Source organism: Octodon degus, unplaced genomic scaffold (assembly GCF_000260255.1).
Source record: "Octodon degus isolate 3935 unplaced genomic scaffold, OctDeg1.0 scaffold00003, whole genome shotgun sequence".
NCBI classification, from domain to species: Eukaryota; Metazoa; Chordata; class Mammalia; order Rodentia; family Octodontidae; genus Octodon; species Octodon degus.
In genome coordinates, this window is record NW_004524579.1 from 12,073,144 (window position 1) to 12,090,091 (window position 16,948).

At 40.9% G+C, this 16,948-nt stretch overlaps 2 protein-coding genes across 5 annotated transcripts in view; one reads left to right on the forward strand and one right to left on the reverse strand.

The window, feature by feature from the left end:
* Positions 1-16,469, reverse strand: part of Slc39a6 (solute carrier family 39 member 6) — a 31,444-nt gene extending 14,975 nt beyond the window's left edge. The window contains exons 1-6 of one of the 4 annotated variants that reach the window (XM_023714354.1): positions 15,802-16,469; positions 15,357-15,435; positions 13,377-14,108; positions 10,641-10,824; positions 9,279-9,448; positions 7,597-7,815 (exon numbers count right to left, since the gene is read on the reverse strand). In XM_023714354.1, the coding sequence (XP_023570122.1) occupies positions 7,597-7,815; positions 9,279-9,448; positions 10,641-10,824; positions 13,377-14,099 (1,296 nt within the window). In that variant the 5' untranslated portion in view covers positions 14,100-14,108; positions 15,357-15,435; positions 15,802-16,469. Of the gene's footprint in view, positions 1-7,596; positions 7,816-9,278; positions 9,449-10,640; positions 10,825-13,376; positions 14,109-15,356; positions 15,483-15,801 lie in introns of all 4 variants that reach the window. The other 3 variants (XM_023714362.1, XM_004623591.2, XM_023714375.1) reach the window with 3 other exon arrangements.
* Positions 16,470-16,672: 203 nt separating this feature from the next.
* Positions 16,673-16,948, forward strand: part of Elp2 (elongator acetyltransferase complex subunit 2) — a 48,505-nt gene continuing 48,229 nt past the window's right edge. The window contains exon 1 of the mRNA XM_004623593.2: positions 16,673-16,862. Within this exon, the coding sequence (XP_004623650.1) occupies positions 16,725-16,862 (138 nt within the window). The 5' untranslated portion in view covers positions 16,673-16,724. The remainder of the gene's footprint in view (positions 16,863-16,948) is intronic.

Sequence of the window (16,948 nt, forward strand, 5' to 3'; positions counted from 1 at the left end):
GATCTGTATTTAACCTATATTTCAGGGGCCAGGGAGATGGCTCAGTAGAATAAGCAATTGCCTGGCAAGTGCAAGGGCCTGAGTTCAATCCCTGGTTCCAGAAAAAAAAAAAAAAAAGACCAAAGCTCATATGGGATGAAATTATAAATATCAGAGAGCAGAAATTAATGCAATGAAGACTAAAAAAGTATAAAGTATCAATGAATTGAAGAGTTTGTTTTTTGAAGGAATAAAATTAACAAACCCTAGCTACACCTTATCAAAAAAGGGACAGATTCAAATACATGCAATTAGGAAAGAAAAGGGTGAAGTCACAACAGATTCTGTAGAAATCCAGAAGATCATCAATACCTACTTTGAGAATCTGTGTTCCATTAAGATGGTAGATACAGGAGAAATGGAGATTCCTAGATACAAATTACCAGAACTGAATCAAGAAGACATACACAGGACAATCTCACTACTGAACATAGACACAGAAATTTCAGTAAGATACTGACAAACAGAATACAGCAAATCATCAAGATGATTATACACCAGGACCAAGTAGAATTCATCCCAGGGAGGCAAGGGTGGCTCAACATACATTAACAGCCAAGATATGATTATATCAATATATGAAAAGACTTTTGATGTAGTCCAACACCCACTCATGATTAAAAACCCTACAGAAAATTGGAATAGATGGGTCTTGTTCTTGGTCTGATAACAGCTACCCATGACAAACCAACAGCCAACATCATACTAAATCATCAAAAATGGAAAGCTTTTACTCTAAAATCAGAAATGAGACATGGATGTGTACTGTCACCACTCTTAGTATAGTTCTGGAAACATTAGTCAGAGGAATTAGCAAGAGAAAGAAATAAAAGAAGTCAAGATAGGAAAAGAAGTAAAATTATCATTATTCACAGATGACATGATACTCTACAAAGAAGACTCCACAAAACTTAACCAAAAGACTTCCAAATTTAGTAACCAAATTCAGTTGTGTAGCTGGATACAAAGTCAACACTCAGAAATCAATAGCATTCTTGCATATAAACAACAAACTCATTGAAAGACTAGGGAAAAAAAAAAAAAAAAAGGAAGACTAGGGAAAACTGTCTTCCAGAATAGCATCCTCTAAAATGAAATACCTAGGAATCAAGCTAATGAAGGAGGTAAAACAACTTTACATTGAAAACTACAATGTTCTAAAAAAGGAGACTGAATTTAGATGCCAATGGAATACCCACGTCTGACAGGACTAAACAAAAAAAAAGGGGATACAAAGGAAGGACCATTTTGTATCTGTATATACAGAACAGTTAGGATATATATACAGTTACTTTCGATTAATTCAATGAGAAGAAAGATTTGTACTAATAGTGTTTGGACAGGATATCCTGTCTGCATCTTGTATTATGGATAACCACTACAAAGATAACAATGTATAATGTATTAATTATTATTTTTTTTTTAAATTTTTTTTCCATTTATTTATTTATTTAGTGTGTGTGTGTGTGTGTGTGTGTGTGTGTGTGTGGCCAGCTCACCCCACCAGGGGGCGGGGCTGGCTGGCATGTGGTGCTGGGGGATTGAACCGTGGTTCCTGTGCTTTGCCAAGCTTGTTCCAAGTAGGTGCTTTAGACCACTGAGCCATCTCGCCAGCCCTAATGTATTAATTATTGAAATTGTCCTACAAAAAAATAAAAATAAAAAATAAAAAAGGAGATTGAAGACAATATCAGAAAATGAAAAGATATCCTTTGTTCTTAGGAAGAACCAATATATTGAAAAAGGCCATACTTTCAAAATTGTTACAGATTTAATTCAGGCCCAATCAAAATACCAATAGCATATCTCACAGAAAACAAAATTCATTTGGAACCAGAAGAGACCTAGAACAGCAAAGGCAATTCATGCAACAAAGGCAAGGCAGGGAGAATCACAACCTCTGACTTGAAATTATACTACAAAGCCAGTATGATAAAAACAGAATGACATAGGCAAAAAAGACATGAGGTTCAATGGAACACATTTGAAGGTGCAGAAACAACTCCAAACATCCTCAGCTGCCTTATCTTTGACAAAGGAACTAAATACATTCATGGGAAGAAAGATAACTCCTTTTCTGGCAAAACTGGCTTTCCACATCCTCAACAGTAAAACTAGACCCATATCTTTCACTATGCATTAAACTGAAGTAAAAATGGGTCAAAATCTAAATATTAAAACAGAAACACTAAATCTGCTGGAAGACAGAAAAGCTGAAACTCTGGAAGACAACAGGGTAGGCAAAGACTTTCAAGAACAAAATCCTGATTGTACAGAGCTATCACAAAGAAGCAACAACTGGGATCTCATCTTCTTAAAAAGTTTTGCACAGAAAAAAGAAACTACTAACAGGGTGAAGTGACAACCCACAATACTGAAAATTTGTTGCCAGCTGTTCCTCAGACAGGACTACTATCTAGAATATATAAATAACTCAAAAAAAAAAAAATACAATCCTCAAATTTGAAGACCTAACCCAAAAATGTGCATCTGAAATGAACCGACACTTCCCAGATAAAGAAATACAAATTCAAATATGTTTATGAAAAATATGTTCAACATCACTGATCATTGGAGAGATGCAAATTAAAACAATGCAAAAGATTCCATCTCACTCCATAAAGAATGGATATTATCGAGAAATTAAACAATAACAGTAACAACAAAAAGGAATAAACCAATAACAAATTCTGGGGGGCTGTGGAGAAAAGGAGCTCTTCTCTACTACTGATGGGAGTGTAGACTTGTGCAATCACTATGGAAATCCATGTGGAGATTTCTCAAAAAACTAAAAATAGAAGTTATGTTTGACTCAGCTATTTCCCTTCTTGGTATGTTCCTGAAAAAATTGAAAACATCATACTACAGCAATATATGCACACCCATGTTTACAGAGCACAGTTTGTAATAGCTAAATCTCCCAAATAGCTTAAAGGCCAATCAACTGATGAATGAATAAATTTCTTTAGTACAATGGAGTAGTACTCATTGTGAGGAAGGATAAGCTTGAGACACTTCTAGAGAAATGCTTAAGTGAAATAAATAGGACTCATGTTTAAGTACTGCATTGTTTCTCTGGTGTGAGAAACTGAAAGTGTAAAGACCAAACTGTATGATACAAATTGGGAAATGGGAGGAAAATGTTCAAATGAGAATGGGAATAAGAGGGGGTTGGTGGGGGAGAAAGAAGGGACAAGCAAAAGAGAACAGAAATAAACGGAAACAAAACTTTTATAAGTAAGGAGGGTGAAAAGGGCAGAGGGGGAGAGGAATGGGAAAAAAAGCAGCAGCAAGACACATCATGTTCAGATACAAATTCCTTATGATGAATGTTATTATATATATCTAAATTGTAACAGAAAAAAAAAAAAAGAAATGCAACCTCTCAGGCCACACTCCAGCAACAATGAGGCAGAATGTGGACTTTAATTAGATCCCTTGGTGATTCATCTGCACATTAAAAATCAGGAAATTCTACTGTAGGTTAGTAATTTAGGACCAGCTAGAAGCATTTCCTGGCATTTAATGATCTCGTAACCAACTGTTTGATTTCCTCTGTTTTTATCTTGGACACAAAACCTCATGCTTCTTATTCATTTTTCTTTTGGTGTGTGTGTGTGTGAGCGCGCGGGGGGTGGGGGCGGGGTACTGAACTAGGACTTTTGCACTGAGCTACATTCCCAAATCCTGAATATAATTTTAGACAGTTTAAGTTACTAAATGTACTGTGCTGGATTTGAATTCACAGTCCTCCTGCCTCACCCTTCCAGAGTGTTGGGATTGCAGGCGTGAGCCACCATGCCCAGCTGCTTCTGGTACTTTTTATAATCTAAAACTAAACTTAGCTTTTTAATCATAGAAACTAAAACACTTTTCTTTAACAAATCACCACTATGTTTTCTCTTTCCAGCAGTCTCTATTAGCCCTGAAACTATCATCAGCCCTTTAATTTTGTTTTCAAATCATGGAACTTTTTAACCATCCTCGACACCATGGCCCCTATCTGGGTCAATGGAACAAATATGCTACATAAAGGTCACAAGGAACAATGGGGCCTCTGTATTATCTGCTTTTACGTGGAAGATAATATTTAAAATGATAGGCACTGTCAAACAAATAATAGATTTCTTACAGCATCATTCAACATAATTTAAAAGACTCACCACCACAGCTGTTATGTACAGTACTAACTGAATACAAGATGTCTCTGTCTTCCTAGGTTATATGAGCTTTTAAAGGCAAACACTTTTTTTTCTGATATGTGGAATTGAACTCAGGATCTCACACATGCAGCACATGCTCTACTACTGAGTCATACCTCTAGCCACAAACAAATCTTTGTATTTATCCCTAGTATGTTCTCTGAGGCATCAAAGAAGGTACTTAGATATCTGTCAAAATAATGAATTTACAGTATTTTAAAGTTTCACACTTTAATTAAAAATTGTAATAACTGCACGTTTTTGAAATGAATTAAAGTTACCTTAAATTATTTAGTTGATACTTCATTTCTCATTGGCTATGACTCTGTAACTTATATTTAACCATGTTTTCCATCCCATAACTATGAAGGAAATATAATGCCCCCCCAATGCTAAGTGATACAGTGCAGACAGAACATACAGTCTGTTTTCTTGGAGCTCATCATCCATAGGGAAATGGGCTTAGCACAGATAATGGCTATAAAGTTTTTTGAATCCAATGTTCAGCACATTTTACAAAAGAAAAATGGGACCTGAATACATTTCTGGACAGGTTGCTGAAAAATAAAAAATGTGACAACCATACTAAGACCTAAGCAAGAGTTGTATAAAGGAGGAAACAGTGTTCCAGGCAGGCAGATCAGTGTGTGAGAGGGCCCTGAAGCAGAAAGGGACCAGAGCACCCTGGAACTAAAAGACATAGAGGCTGAGGCCTCGTCAGTCAAAGAGAAAGACTGGCCAGAAATGAGGCTGAGGCAGCTGAAGGAGTCTAGACAGCGCTAACCATGTGAAGGATAGTAGACTTTTTCCACAAAGCAATGGGAAGCTATTACAGGATTTTAAGAGGTACGTACAACCTTATCTTTGCATTTAAACAAATTATTGCCTAATTGGTGAAGGAAAACAAAGTAACATGGACAGGCCAGCTATGTTGTAATTGCTGTCACAAGAACTGCACTAGAATGATGGAAGACAGAAATGGGAAAAGGCCACAGAAATACTTAATAAAAGTAGGTTGGAAATGGGGATGAGAAGGATGTCACAAATGGTTCTCTGATTTTCAGTGTGAACAACAACCTTCACTTTACAAAGTTTGAAGTTGAACTGATACAAGGGTCTAACTATATATATCAAGCATAAGAAGTGATCCTAATTGGAATCAGAGATTTCAGAGTGACATATACAACAGAGCTTACATTCTAGTATATACTATTTAGAACAGACACTAAACTTCTCCATAATCTATAGGGTTATATAAAAATTATACACAGTAATATATTGTTAAATTAATTTGGGGGCCTGGGAGATGGCTCAGCAGAATAAGCGCTTCCCTGGCAAGCACAAGGGCCTGAGTTCAATTCCCAGTTCTGCCAAAAAAATAAAAATAAAAAAAAATAATAATAATTTGGGTTTTTTTGTTTGTTGTCTTTTTTGAGACAGGGTCTCACTATACAGTTGAGGCTGAGATCTTGAGCTTTCTTTGTAGCCTACACTGGTCTTGAATTCACAATGATCCTCTTGCCTTAGCCTCTATGTGCCACCACACCTAGCTCCATTACCATTGTATTTAATATATTTAAAAGTATTGGCACAACACAAATACTATAGCTCACTAATTAGAATTGTAACTATAAAATAAGCTGTTCTGTATTAGGTAATACCTTGTCTAGAATACCAAGTTTAACCAGGTTAAAGAAAAGCAAGCTTAAGGTACACTTTGAAAACTAAATTGAAATTAGAATACTAATATAAATTATAGCATTTGAACCAGAAATACAATCGAAAAATGCAAATCAAATCCAATGATGCTCTTCCCAAAATGAAAAAAAAAATTTTTTAAAAAGGCAAGAATTAAAAAAAAAAAAGGGCAAGAATAATTTTAAGAGGACATAAAGAAATAGGATGTAGCCTGAGACCAGTGTAAGCAACACAACTGAGAAACGGAAACAAGGAAGATTATATCCTCGTTTATGAATGAATGAACTAGGATTTGACTTCCTCACTCTACTTATATTCATTAAGGAGAGGATTCAAAACGTAGAGTGAGATTCTAGTGGACATGAGACACCGAGGCAAGTATGCGTGGGTAGCATGAGCTGCTCCTCTGCTCATGCGCAGTCCTTTCCCACAGCCAGCCTGATGCTCAGCAAGAATCAACTGGTAGTTTTCAAGCCTCTTCCTGCCAGCTGTACCTGTTACTATCATTGCACAATTTAATTACACGCTGCTTCAACAATGAAATGACGGTAATAGTTACTTCTATGAACATGCAAGTTAAATGCTTTTAAAAATCCAAAGGCAAGCTGCTAAAAAGATCAAATTATGTAAGCCAATCACTTTACAGAATTTAAAAATTTCTAAAACATAAATTCTATACATAGAATAACTTTACAAGTGTATAACTTCTTGTTCAATTTTAGAAAAACCAAAATTAGAAATAGTACATGAGATACAGCGTGGTGATAAAAAAAAGTTCTCTAATTCAAAGATACTGATCAATATCAATGAAATGCACATAAACCAAATTAAGTATCTGAAAGTTGCACTTATGTTTTTTTTTGGTAACAGAGCTTCTCTTAAGAAAGGGTTTATCACTATGTAGTTCAGGGAAGCCTTGAAATCCTATGTAGCCCACGCAGGCCTTGCACTCAGGGTGATCCTCCTGCCTCCGCCTCCTGAAAGCTGGGTTTGTAGGTGTGTGTCCCACACGTGGCTTATACTCATTATTTCTAAGAATTCTAACAGTCTTTCATTTTATTTTCCTGATCATGTTAGATAAGGAGGAGATAACCTCAGATGTCTCAAAGTTATTTTTACTTGAAAAAAAAAGCCCACTGCTTTTTGGTCCAGTTTCCAAAGAATAAGTCTGTAAATGCCACAGGCTCTTTGAAGGACAGCAGAACATTCAAAAGTATTTACAATCAACCATCACAGGTAAGTGTAAGCACTAGTAAATACCGATTGTATATCCATGACATATCTGGGCTTCAAAGCCCTATGTGTAGATTGCATATGGTCATTTACACAGGCACTTATTCTTGCCTTTCTTACTTTCCTGTGAGTTTCCAGAAATAGTGAATACAGAAAATTCTATAGTCCTGAGTTCCATTTCCAGTACTGCAAAAAAAAAAAAAAAAAAAAAAAAAGAAAGAAAGAAAGAAAGAAAATTCTATAGTTATCAAGACATAGAATTGTTGTTCTACAGGAATACCTCCAGGAAAAGTGCCTCTGGGGTACCAAATCTTTCTTCGTAAAGACTGTATGACCTGAATAAACTATTCTAAAAATCAAGTTAGAGTGCTGCTCTAGATAAATGTCTGATGCAACAGTGAGTACCCTTGATGCTTTTCCTTACCTTTTTCTTTTTATCTTTAAATTGCTTGATCAATGTGAGTACATGTTCAACAAGAAACATGAAATACAAGCCTCCTAGAGCTGTCAGACCTTTCCAAGTGGAATCAAAATAGGAACTTCCTTCTATGTTTTGAGAAGACAGATGACTGAAAAGTGGGCCTCTTTTCATTTCCATTGATGGCTCTTCATGGCTATGACTGTGGTGGTGGTTTGCATGAGACTGAAAGTAAAATGATACATATTTTATAGGTTCATTAGTTTCACACATTATAGAAAAACTGGCCAAGAGAGTGGTGTCAAATTTGAAACCACTCAGAAATAGGCAATTAATGAGACATTTCGGAGTTGAAAAGACACTAAAAGTAAAACAGGCCAATGGACAACTAGCTATCTTGAACTTAGTGTATGTTATGTATTATGGAACTTAACTAGAGTAGGGCTACTTAGCACAAAGACAGGTACAGTCTCCAGAACATATATTTAGAGCATTCTTACTGTCTGACAAGTTGAGCTGGCCACAATTAACAGGGAATTGCTAGATATAACTAGTAGTCATATTTACTGCTCATATCCCACTGAGAGCTCATCCCAGGGTCACCCACCTACCAGCCTAGGCTGTGTGCAGTGAATGCTTGCAGCAGGGCTCTGCAGTCGATGCACTGACCCTGGGGCCTGCAGCTGAGTGCTGTAGTAACTCCCTGCGACTGCACGTTAGGAGGTGGGTGTGGAGCACACTGAGGTCACAGAGCACACTTCATCTTCATGCCACTTGGTGTTGCAGATACTTCTGAACATCTGTCACCAGGTTGTCAGGGCACTTGTCATAAAAATTGTTGGTTTTTTTTTTCCATTAATAAGGAGACTTGAGATTTATAGTGGTCTAGTAATAGAATGATTTCCTTTTCTACTACCTGAAAATCTGCTGCAATTGAAAATATTAAAAATGAGGTAGCAATATTCTGCCTGAGACTGAGCCCATTTATTTTATTTATTTATTCAGAGCCAAAGTCTCACTATGTAGTCCAGGCTGGCCTTAGACTCACACTGCTCTTCCTGCCTCTGCCTCGTGAGTGCTGGGATTACCGCAGTGTCACCTGTAGCCCACATATTTAAAGCAAATGTAAATTCACTTTACCAAATCTGTTTCAAGAATTCACTCATGTCATGAAGTATGAATCTCAAAATATACATATAATTCAACTTAAAAAACCTCTGAGTTTCTTGGGTACATAAGTGGTTACATATTTTACTTTGGTGGCAACTGTACAAATTCTCTACAACAGATAATTCTTATTGTTGCAGTCCAGCATAGTATTACTATCAGCAGAATTTGTCTATTTTTAACTTGGTTCAAAAAGTTAAGTCTTTAGCTGATTCCTTTACAGAGAAAAGCAAAAATCCATGAAGATACACTAAGATCCACCACAAAAATGAAGTTTTGTTACTAAACATAATGTAGAATTTCTGTAAGCCAAAATTTGTCTTTAATACATAGTAACACAAAGAATTCCAGTACAAATCAGATATCTATTAATATTTTTAATGTTGAGCTGGGGAGATAGCTTAGTGGCATAAGCGCCTGCCTGGCAAGCACAAGGTCCTGAGTTGGATCCCTGGTACAAAAAAAAAAAAAAAAAGCTGCACATGTTGAGTAACAACATGAGGACTCACCACTATACTTACATGTGGAAGGAGGTGTAATAAAGCATCACCACTCAAAGTCCCAACAGCCAATGCCACAAGGAAACTTAGGAGAAACTTGAAAAACACCCGATTCATGAGAGGTACCAAGATAACCCCCAGCAAGGACAGGAAACTGATGATGGAAATGGCTATAAAGCCACCAACCCAGGCTGTTAAAACAGAGCAAAGGAAAAATCATACAATTGGTAACTTTTGAAGAGAAATTTCTGGAGAGTAGCACAATGCAACATGTAAGACTGCAGAAGTTACAAAGAAAACAAATTCAATGCAAAGAGAACAATGGCAATCACACAGTAACTGAGATAATACTGCTGGCTGAAAGGAAAAACCTGATTAGCAATTAAGAATCTTTTAGTTAAGAAGCATAAAGTCAAAAATTCTACGGGGCTGGAGAGATGGCTCAGTGGTCTAAAGCACCTACTTGGAACAAGCTTGGCAAAGCACAGGGACCGCGGTTCGATCCCCCAGCACCACATGCCAGCCAGCTGTGCCCCCTGGTGGGCTGAGCTGCCCCCCGCACAATAAATAAATGTTAAAAAAAAAATTAAAAAAAAAAATTCTTCAATTAGGGGTGAAAGGAGGGGGAAAAAGTTTCTAAGGATGAACTCTGGCTCAAGATGAACTTGGGGCCTGAACCTTCAGATTCCCAGAACAGCTAAATTATGAAAGAGAAGACAAAAAAGTTTAAAAATAAAATTGAAAAGGAGCAAGAAGGAAGCAAGGAACTCAAAACATCCCCCAGTAAACAATTATTTCTTCTTTATAGTTTTCAAGCAATGTGACATACACACCAAGACTTACCCTAGTTTCACAGTAAGACCACAGGAGACGTGGGCTCCTAAGTAACAGAGATGAACTCTGACCCTACTCCCAAACAGTGAACGTGACCTAAAAAGCCCATTTGAGGTGATCCCGACTCATCCTTTGGGATGACCTTAGATGAGCCATCAGCTTAAGTTTTACTTTGTGATTTTTTATTTATTTATTTATTTATTTATTTGTGAGTGTGTGTGTGTGTGTGGCCAGCTCAGCCCACCGGGGGAGGGGCTGGATGGCATGTGGTGCTGGGGGATTGAACCACGGTCCCTGTGCTTTGCTAAGCTTGTTCTAAGTAGGTGCTTTAGACCACTGAGCCATCTCACCAGCCCTGTGATTTTTTTTTTAAAGGGACAGCTAACAATATACTTATATTTTCTTCATATTTTGGGTAGGAAAAAACTAAGATGATATATCTGGAATCATGATAAAGAATGAACAGACTGATGTAATATAAGGAGAAGTACAACATAAATGTATCTATTGGAAGTTATTTTTCTTTTTAACACAAAAAGGCAATTCTACCTATTTGTAAAGAATAGGTCTTTGGTGGGATTTCAGCCTTCTTCTCGCTCGTTGTATGAATCAGACAAGATCTAGCGTCAATTTGATTGATGATAGCTGGGCAGAGATAGCTGAAGTCCGTTGCATTCAGTGGAACCTGGATACCCATGCCATGAGACATAAGCAGCTTTGATGCATTGAAACACTGAAGGAAACAAAGCAGGGAAAATCACTGATGGGCATGTCCATTAGAGAAAATGCAGTCTGATGACATATCTTTTCCATATTAAAAGTACTTCTTTACTTAGCTCAATTCATGTTAAAATCAACTTCTGTTTTCAGTGCTTTGGAACTTGCCTCTAGTTACAAGGAGGAAATGACACTGTGGCTCTATGCTACCTTCTGCCTACTTGAGAGAAGCACTCACATCATTAGTCACATAGAGAGAAAGCCTCAAGAATAAGCTGGAGGATAAACAAAGATTCACAAGTCTGTTAACTCAATGTATGAGCCTATTAAGGAAATGAGCTTTAATTCTGAAATGAGATTCATCAGGGACTGAGAAATATATATTAGTACTAATGCTATTCTATGCGGCCTAAACAAGCCCAAGACATGTTTTTCCATCAATGACTCTACTTGCAAAACTTAGTTCTGCCTACATACCTGGCAAAATAATGCTCTACAATGAGAGGCTATTAAATTATGCAGATTACTCTTGCAACACTGGTTAATAAAATAAACCTGTCTCAGCAGGCAAATGTTTTCAACAATTTAACTGGGTAACAGCCTTGTTTTGAAGAGAACTTTAATGTATTTAACCTTCACCCACCCCCCCAAAATAAAAAAAAAAAAACCTCTGCCTGTTTCTTATGTTCTATAAAGACATTTCAGACTCCCACAATTCTCAGTCAATGCCGTTAAGAAGAAACTTCATTACCATTGTTGCTCTATTGTAGGATTATTTTAAACTTATCTTAGTAGGAGCACCTTTGTATCTTAGTATAGATACTCATGGACATGCTGGGTATGGCTTCTCTATATTCTAGCAATTTCCTGAACACTTCTATTGACAAGGAATTGTTCTCTCCATAACAGTAAAAAGCTACTATAGATGAAGTTGCTGGGTGGTCATTGCTGGGTGGTCAATATTTTTTTTTAAATTAATTTTTATTTATTTATTTTGTGTATGTGTGTGTGGCCAGCTCAGCCCACCAGGGGGCGGGGCTGGCTGGCATGCGGTGCTGGGGGATTGAACTGCGGTCCCTGTGCTTTGCTAAGCTTAGCTTGTTCTACGTAGGTCTTTAGACCACTGAGCCATCTCACCAGCCCTGGGTGGTCAATATTAATGCTGGTTTGGAAGTACTCAAGTTTTTCTTACCGAAGTATATCATTTAATTCTTTTTTCTTGATATCTTTCTTTTCTTTTTTTTTTTTAAATTTTATTTATTTATGTGTGTGTGTGTGTGTGTGGCCAGCTCAGCCCACCAGGGGGCGGGGCTGGCTGGCATGTGGTGCTGGGGGATTGAACCGCGGTCTCTGGGCTTTAGCTAAGCTTGTTCTAAGTAGGTGCTTTAGACCACTGAGCCATCTCACCAGCCCAAAAAGGCAAGGTTATTTTTTTTTTTTTTTTTTGGAACCGGGGATTGAACTCAGACGCTTGCGCTTGCCAGGCAAGCGCTTATTCTGCTGAGCCATCTCCCCAGCCCCTCTTGATATCTTTCTGCCAAGATGAAATAGGTGGTGTTTGGAAGTGGAAAACCACATGAACTCTGGATGTCACAACCACACATTGAGCTTGTCTAGTATGAAGTTCTTGGTAGCTACTCCAATTTTATTTTTTTATGTATTTGGTATAGGGTCTCACTATGCAGCTCAGATGCATAATGATCCTCCTGTTTTCAGTCTTCCCAGAGCTGGGATGACAGGCGTGCACCACCCACCACGCCTGGATTTGGTACCGCTTTCCCGAGGGCAGAGCCGGTGCGGCATGCAGTACCAAGCATCAAACCCTGGTCCCTCTACTTGCCTAAGCAGGTGCTTAGTCTGCTGAGCTATCTTGCCAGCCTTGTTGCTCCAATTTTCAATCACTCTACAAGTTACACTAAGGCTTTTTGCCAGGGAGGCCACACTAACCTTGCTATTCTTCAAATCTTTCAATAGTTTTTCTAAATGGATTCTAGTGTCTACTTTTAAATGTCTCAATTTTCTGTTTTTTATTAAGAATTCACCTTTAAAGCTTTTCTTAAAAAATAAACTTAATATCTTTCTGTAGACATTTTATATATATGTATTAAAAAAACTTGTAGCATGGAGCATTCTTCTCACCAAAGATCTACTTCTCAAGGTCTGTATCATGAATGTTTACAACACAGTATGCTCACCGTGAGCCAAAAAATTGAGCCAGGTATCATCACTACACATTCCTCTAATCCCAGCACTCGGGAGGCTGAGGCAGGAGAACTGCCAAATTCAATGCCAATCTGGGCTACACAGACTCTGCCTCAAAATAACAAACAACGAACAGGAAAAAAAATGCCCTTTGCACTAAATTTACGGTTAGAGGCCGGGTATATAAGTCAGCAGCACAGTACCTGCCGGTAAGTGTGAGGTCTTGAGTTCGTTTGCTGGCATCCCCCAAAATAAATAATTTTTTTTCTGTTTTATGTTATTTTATATTCCTTAACTAGAAACAAGAATAGTCATGATAAGACAGACAAGCAGGTATATTATAGGATTGAACAGCACTTAACTTACCTCCTGGGTATTGTCATTTATGCTTCTGGAATACATGAAGCCCTTTCTGGGCTCATTCGCAGACTCGTTGGTTTTGCTACCAATCAGCCGTGCCACCCGATTCCTTTCTGTGATACTGGGTGGAGTGGAACTGTTGATATCTTTGGGGAGTTTACCAGGTTTTGGAGTCTCCAAGGTCTCTAGAAAGTGAGTTCCTTCAGAGACAGTGTTATACATGGTGGAGGTCACTTCCCCAGCACTTACACCCTCCTTGCCATTCTTTCTACCACTGGCATGTTCCAGGCGGTGAGGTCCTTTCCCTTGGCTGTTTCTGTGATCTTTACCTGAACCATCAGCGTCATGGTCTGGGCAAAGAGCTTTCCGACTGTTTTTACCAGAAGCAGCTCGATTACGATGGGTGTGATGATCATGGTCATGCTCAGAATGATGCTCGTGGTCATGGTGGGCATGGCTTCGTTTAATCTTTTCTATGCCTATATTCTGAAGCAATTTTCTGAACCCTTCAACTGACAAGGAATTGTTCTCTCCATAGCGGTAGAAAAGCTGCTGTAGATGATGTTGCCGTGTGCTCACTGCTGTGTCAACGTTAATGCCAGATTCCCAGTTCAGATTAATTTTCTCAGTGGTCTGAGAGAAAGCAGCAGCTGATTCTAATTCATGAAGGGGATTGGTGACCAACAGGGCAAAGGTCAGGATCAAGATTACAGATAAATTCCTTGCCATTGCACCTTCCTAGAAATGATAGGAAAAGAAAATTCTTGACCCACTTCTATAACAATTTGAATTGAGACCTCCTGCTAATTAATGTCTAATTAAATGTCTAATTAAATTAATGTCTAATCAGATAATCAAGGTTTACAGAGCATCCCTTGATGTGGTGCTAGGTACTGAGAAGATGAAGAGTACTAAGATTTCTCCTTGCATTGTTAAAAAACCAAAGCAAGTGGAGACAGTCAATGTCCAGACTCTGTAATCAGTATTCTAAATTCAACAATAATTCAGCAGAGACAAGAGACCCATATGACCACAGCCACTTTGCAACTTCTTAGTGTGCTGAGAACAATGATTTAAAACCGAATCAAGTCTAACTAACCACCCCTATCACCATCATTTTATAAAAGAACTTTTAAACACCAGAACAGATAACAGTTCGTGTTTAAAATTTTTTCCTAAACTGATACATTCTCCTCATATAAAAACCCATTTAAGGCCCCTCCTTTCCCCCATCCCATTCCTCAAAAGTGTTACATTTTATCTGATTTTTTTCTTTCTCATCAATCAGTGTATTTTCTAAGTGACTGCATTATACTTCTTTAAATAGATTAAACTTAATGAAAACTCATTGTATTATTCCTATGTTGCCACAAACCCATTAGAATTGTATCAGAAAATATTACTACTCATTCACATATTAGTGTTTGAAATCGAGGTGGGACCTGAGATATCAGTTGAGAGGAAGGTATAGCCAAATCAGTGACCAGGTTATTAGTACACAAGCCTGTAAATGTCCATTAATGATAAGATGGTTGATAATGGCAAAACTCATGTCTCCAGCAACAGATCCAGAGGTTAGGTATCTAAAACAAAAACTAGCAAATAAACGCTACTCCTTACAAGGCTGTTCTTTGAGCCAGGAGCTCACGTTCACTATAAAAGCCTGTAATACTTACTGTGCAAGTTGAACGAGGAAAACAAATCTACATAAAACTCAGGAATCTTTTGGGCCTGAATTTCTAATCTCTTTTTGTTTTGAAAGGAAGGCTCACCCTGTAGTCCTGGTTGGCCTCGAACTCAACTCAACAGAACCTAGGCTGGCCTCGAACCTGCTGATATTACAGGAATACACCACCATGCCCGGTTTGGTGGCCTGAAGTTTTAAAAATTCACTTAATAGGCAAAAGGGAACCACTAAAAATAATTCCCAGGAGTAAGGAGAGGAGCGGGGTGGGTGGGGACAAACACGACGGCAGCTCTAAGTACCTCCGCGCCGGCCGCGCCGCAGTCTTGGATGATGCTCAGGGCGATCCCGTACTGGTCTCCGGATCTCTTCCCTGAAGGTCTGCGTGGGCTGGGCGAAAAAAAAAAAAAAATGCTGAAAGAAAAGGCCTAAGGGAGCAGGAAGAGTAGAGAAAACAGAACAGGGGACACAAAGCTTTGCTTCCGTTAAGGGCTTTTAAACCGCATCAGTACCTTCTCTAAATAGAGGATGAAAAGTACAGCTCACCCTCCCAAAGTCCTCTGTAGGACCCCCAAGCCGCTCCGGGCACACTCAGGCAGCCCAGCTCTCGGAGGAGAGAAGCCAGCAGCGGACCCCCCCATCCCTCCTTTGCAGCCCCCCAGCTTGGCTTCGGGACCCGGTTTCCGGGGACCCCCGGGCCGCAGGGCTCCCTTCCCGCCGTCCCACTCCCCGACCTGCGGCACCCACCTCTCCGCTGCCCCGCCTTCCCACGGCCCGGCCCACGCGCAGGTTCGGTTCCCCGCGGGAGCTCCGGCCGATGGAGACCGGCCGGTCGTGGTCTCTCCAACACCTTTCACCCGGCGCGCAGAAGCCGCGGTCTTTTCAGCCCCGCCGAGCACCTCGGGAGCCACGCCCAGCACCCTCGCCTCCCGGAGCAGGACAATCGGCAGTCCCGGCGCCGCGCGCCACGCAAAGCCGGGGACCGCCGCCCCCCGCAGCAGGCGCCGCGGCGCACGCGCAGTGCGCTCTGGAACCCCGACTCCAGACCGATCCGCTTTTCCGCGCCTTTGTAGACGCCCCGGGCTCGCGGGGGCGGAGGGCCTGGGGGCCGAGCTGGAGGCGTTCGCAGGGTCTGAGGGGACGGGGAGAACTTAGGGGTCCTCTTTTTGAAGCCTTCTGCGCCGCTGAGCTTCTCCGAGGCCCGAGGCTGGCTCGCCAGGGTCTCCCAAACAGTTCGGTCAGAAGATGGGAGCCAGGCCTTGAAGGCCTGCCTGGCACTAGGGCACTGGTCTTTCTGGAGGACTCCGAGGTACTCCAGGGGGCTGCGCCTCGTGTGCGGAGCCGCGGCTGCAGCGATGGGAGCCGGAGCGCGCGCCGGAGTGATGCACGCTGAAGGCGCGGCCTCGCGCCCGCCTCGCGCCGGCAGGGATTGTAGAGAAGCACAAGGCCGGGCGGGGGCGGGGCCCGAGGGGCGGGGCGGGGCCCGAGGAGTGGGTGGGGCCAGGGGCGGCCCCCCGGTGGGCGGGGCCGAGGGGAGGGCCGCGCATGCCCCGCCCCCGGCGCCTCCGGAGCGCAGGCCGGTGGCCGTCGCCCGCGCGGAGGCTAGGGGCGGAGTTCCGCTCCCCGGCGGAAGTGCGCGCCGCGGTCTCGGGTACTGGCCAGCTGGCGTCATGGTGGTGTCTTTGCTAGAGGCCGCGCACGTGTTTTGCTGTCCTAACCGGGTGCGGGGAGCCGTGAGCTGGAGCCCCGGGCCCGGAGGACTTCTGGCCTTTGGCACGTCCTGCTCGGTGGTTCTCTATGACCCTCAGGTAAAGGATAGCTGGATGTCCCGTGCCCGGTGTTTCCGTGGCCGAACCTGGGGGCCAGGACACCCTGTGGCGGTGCAGCCGGCCTT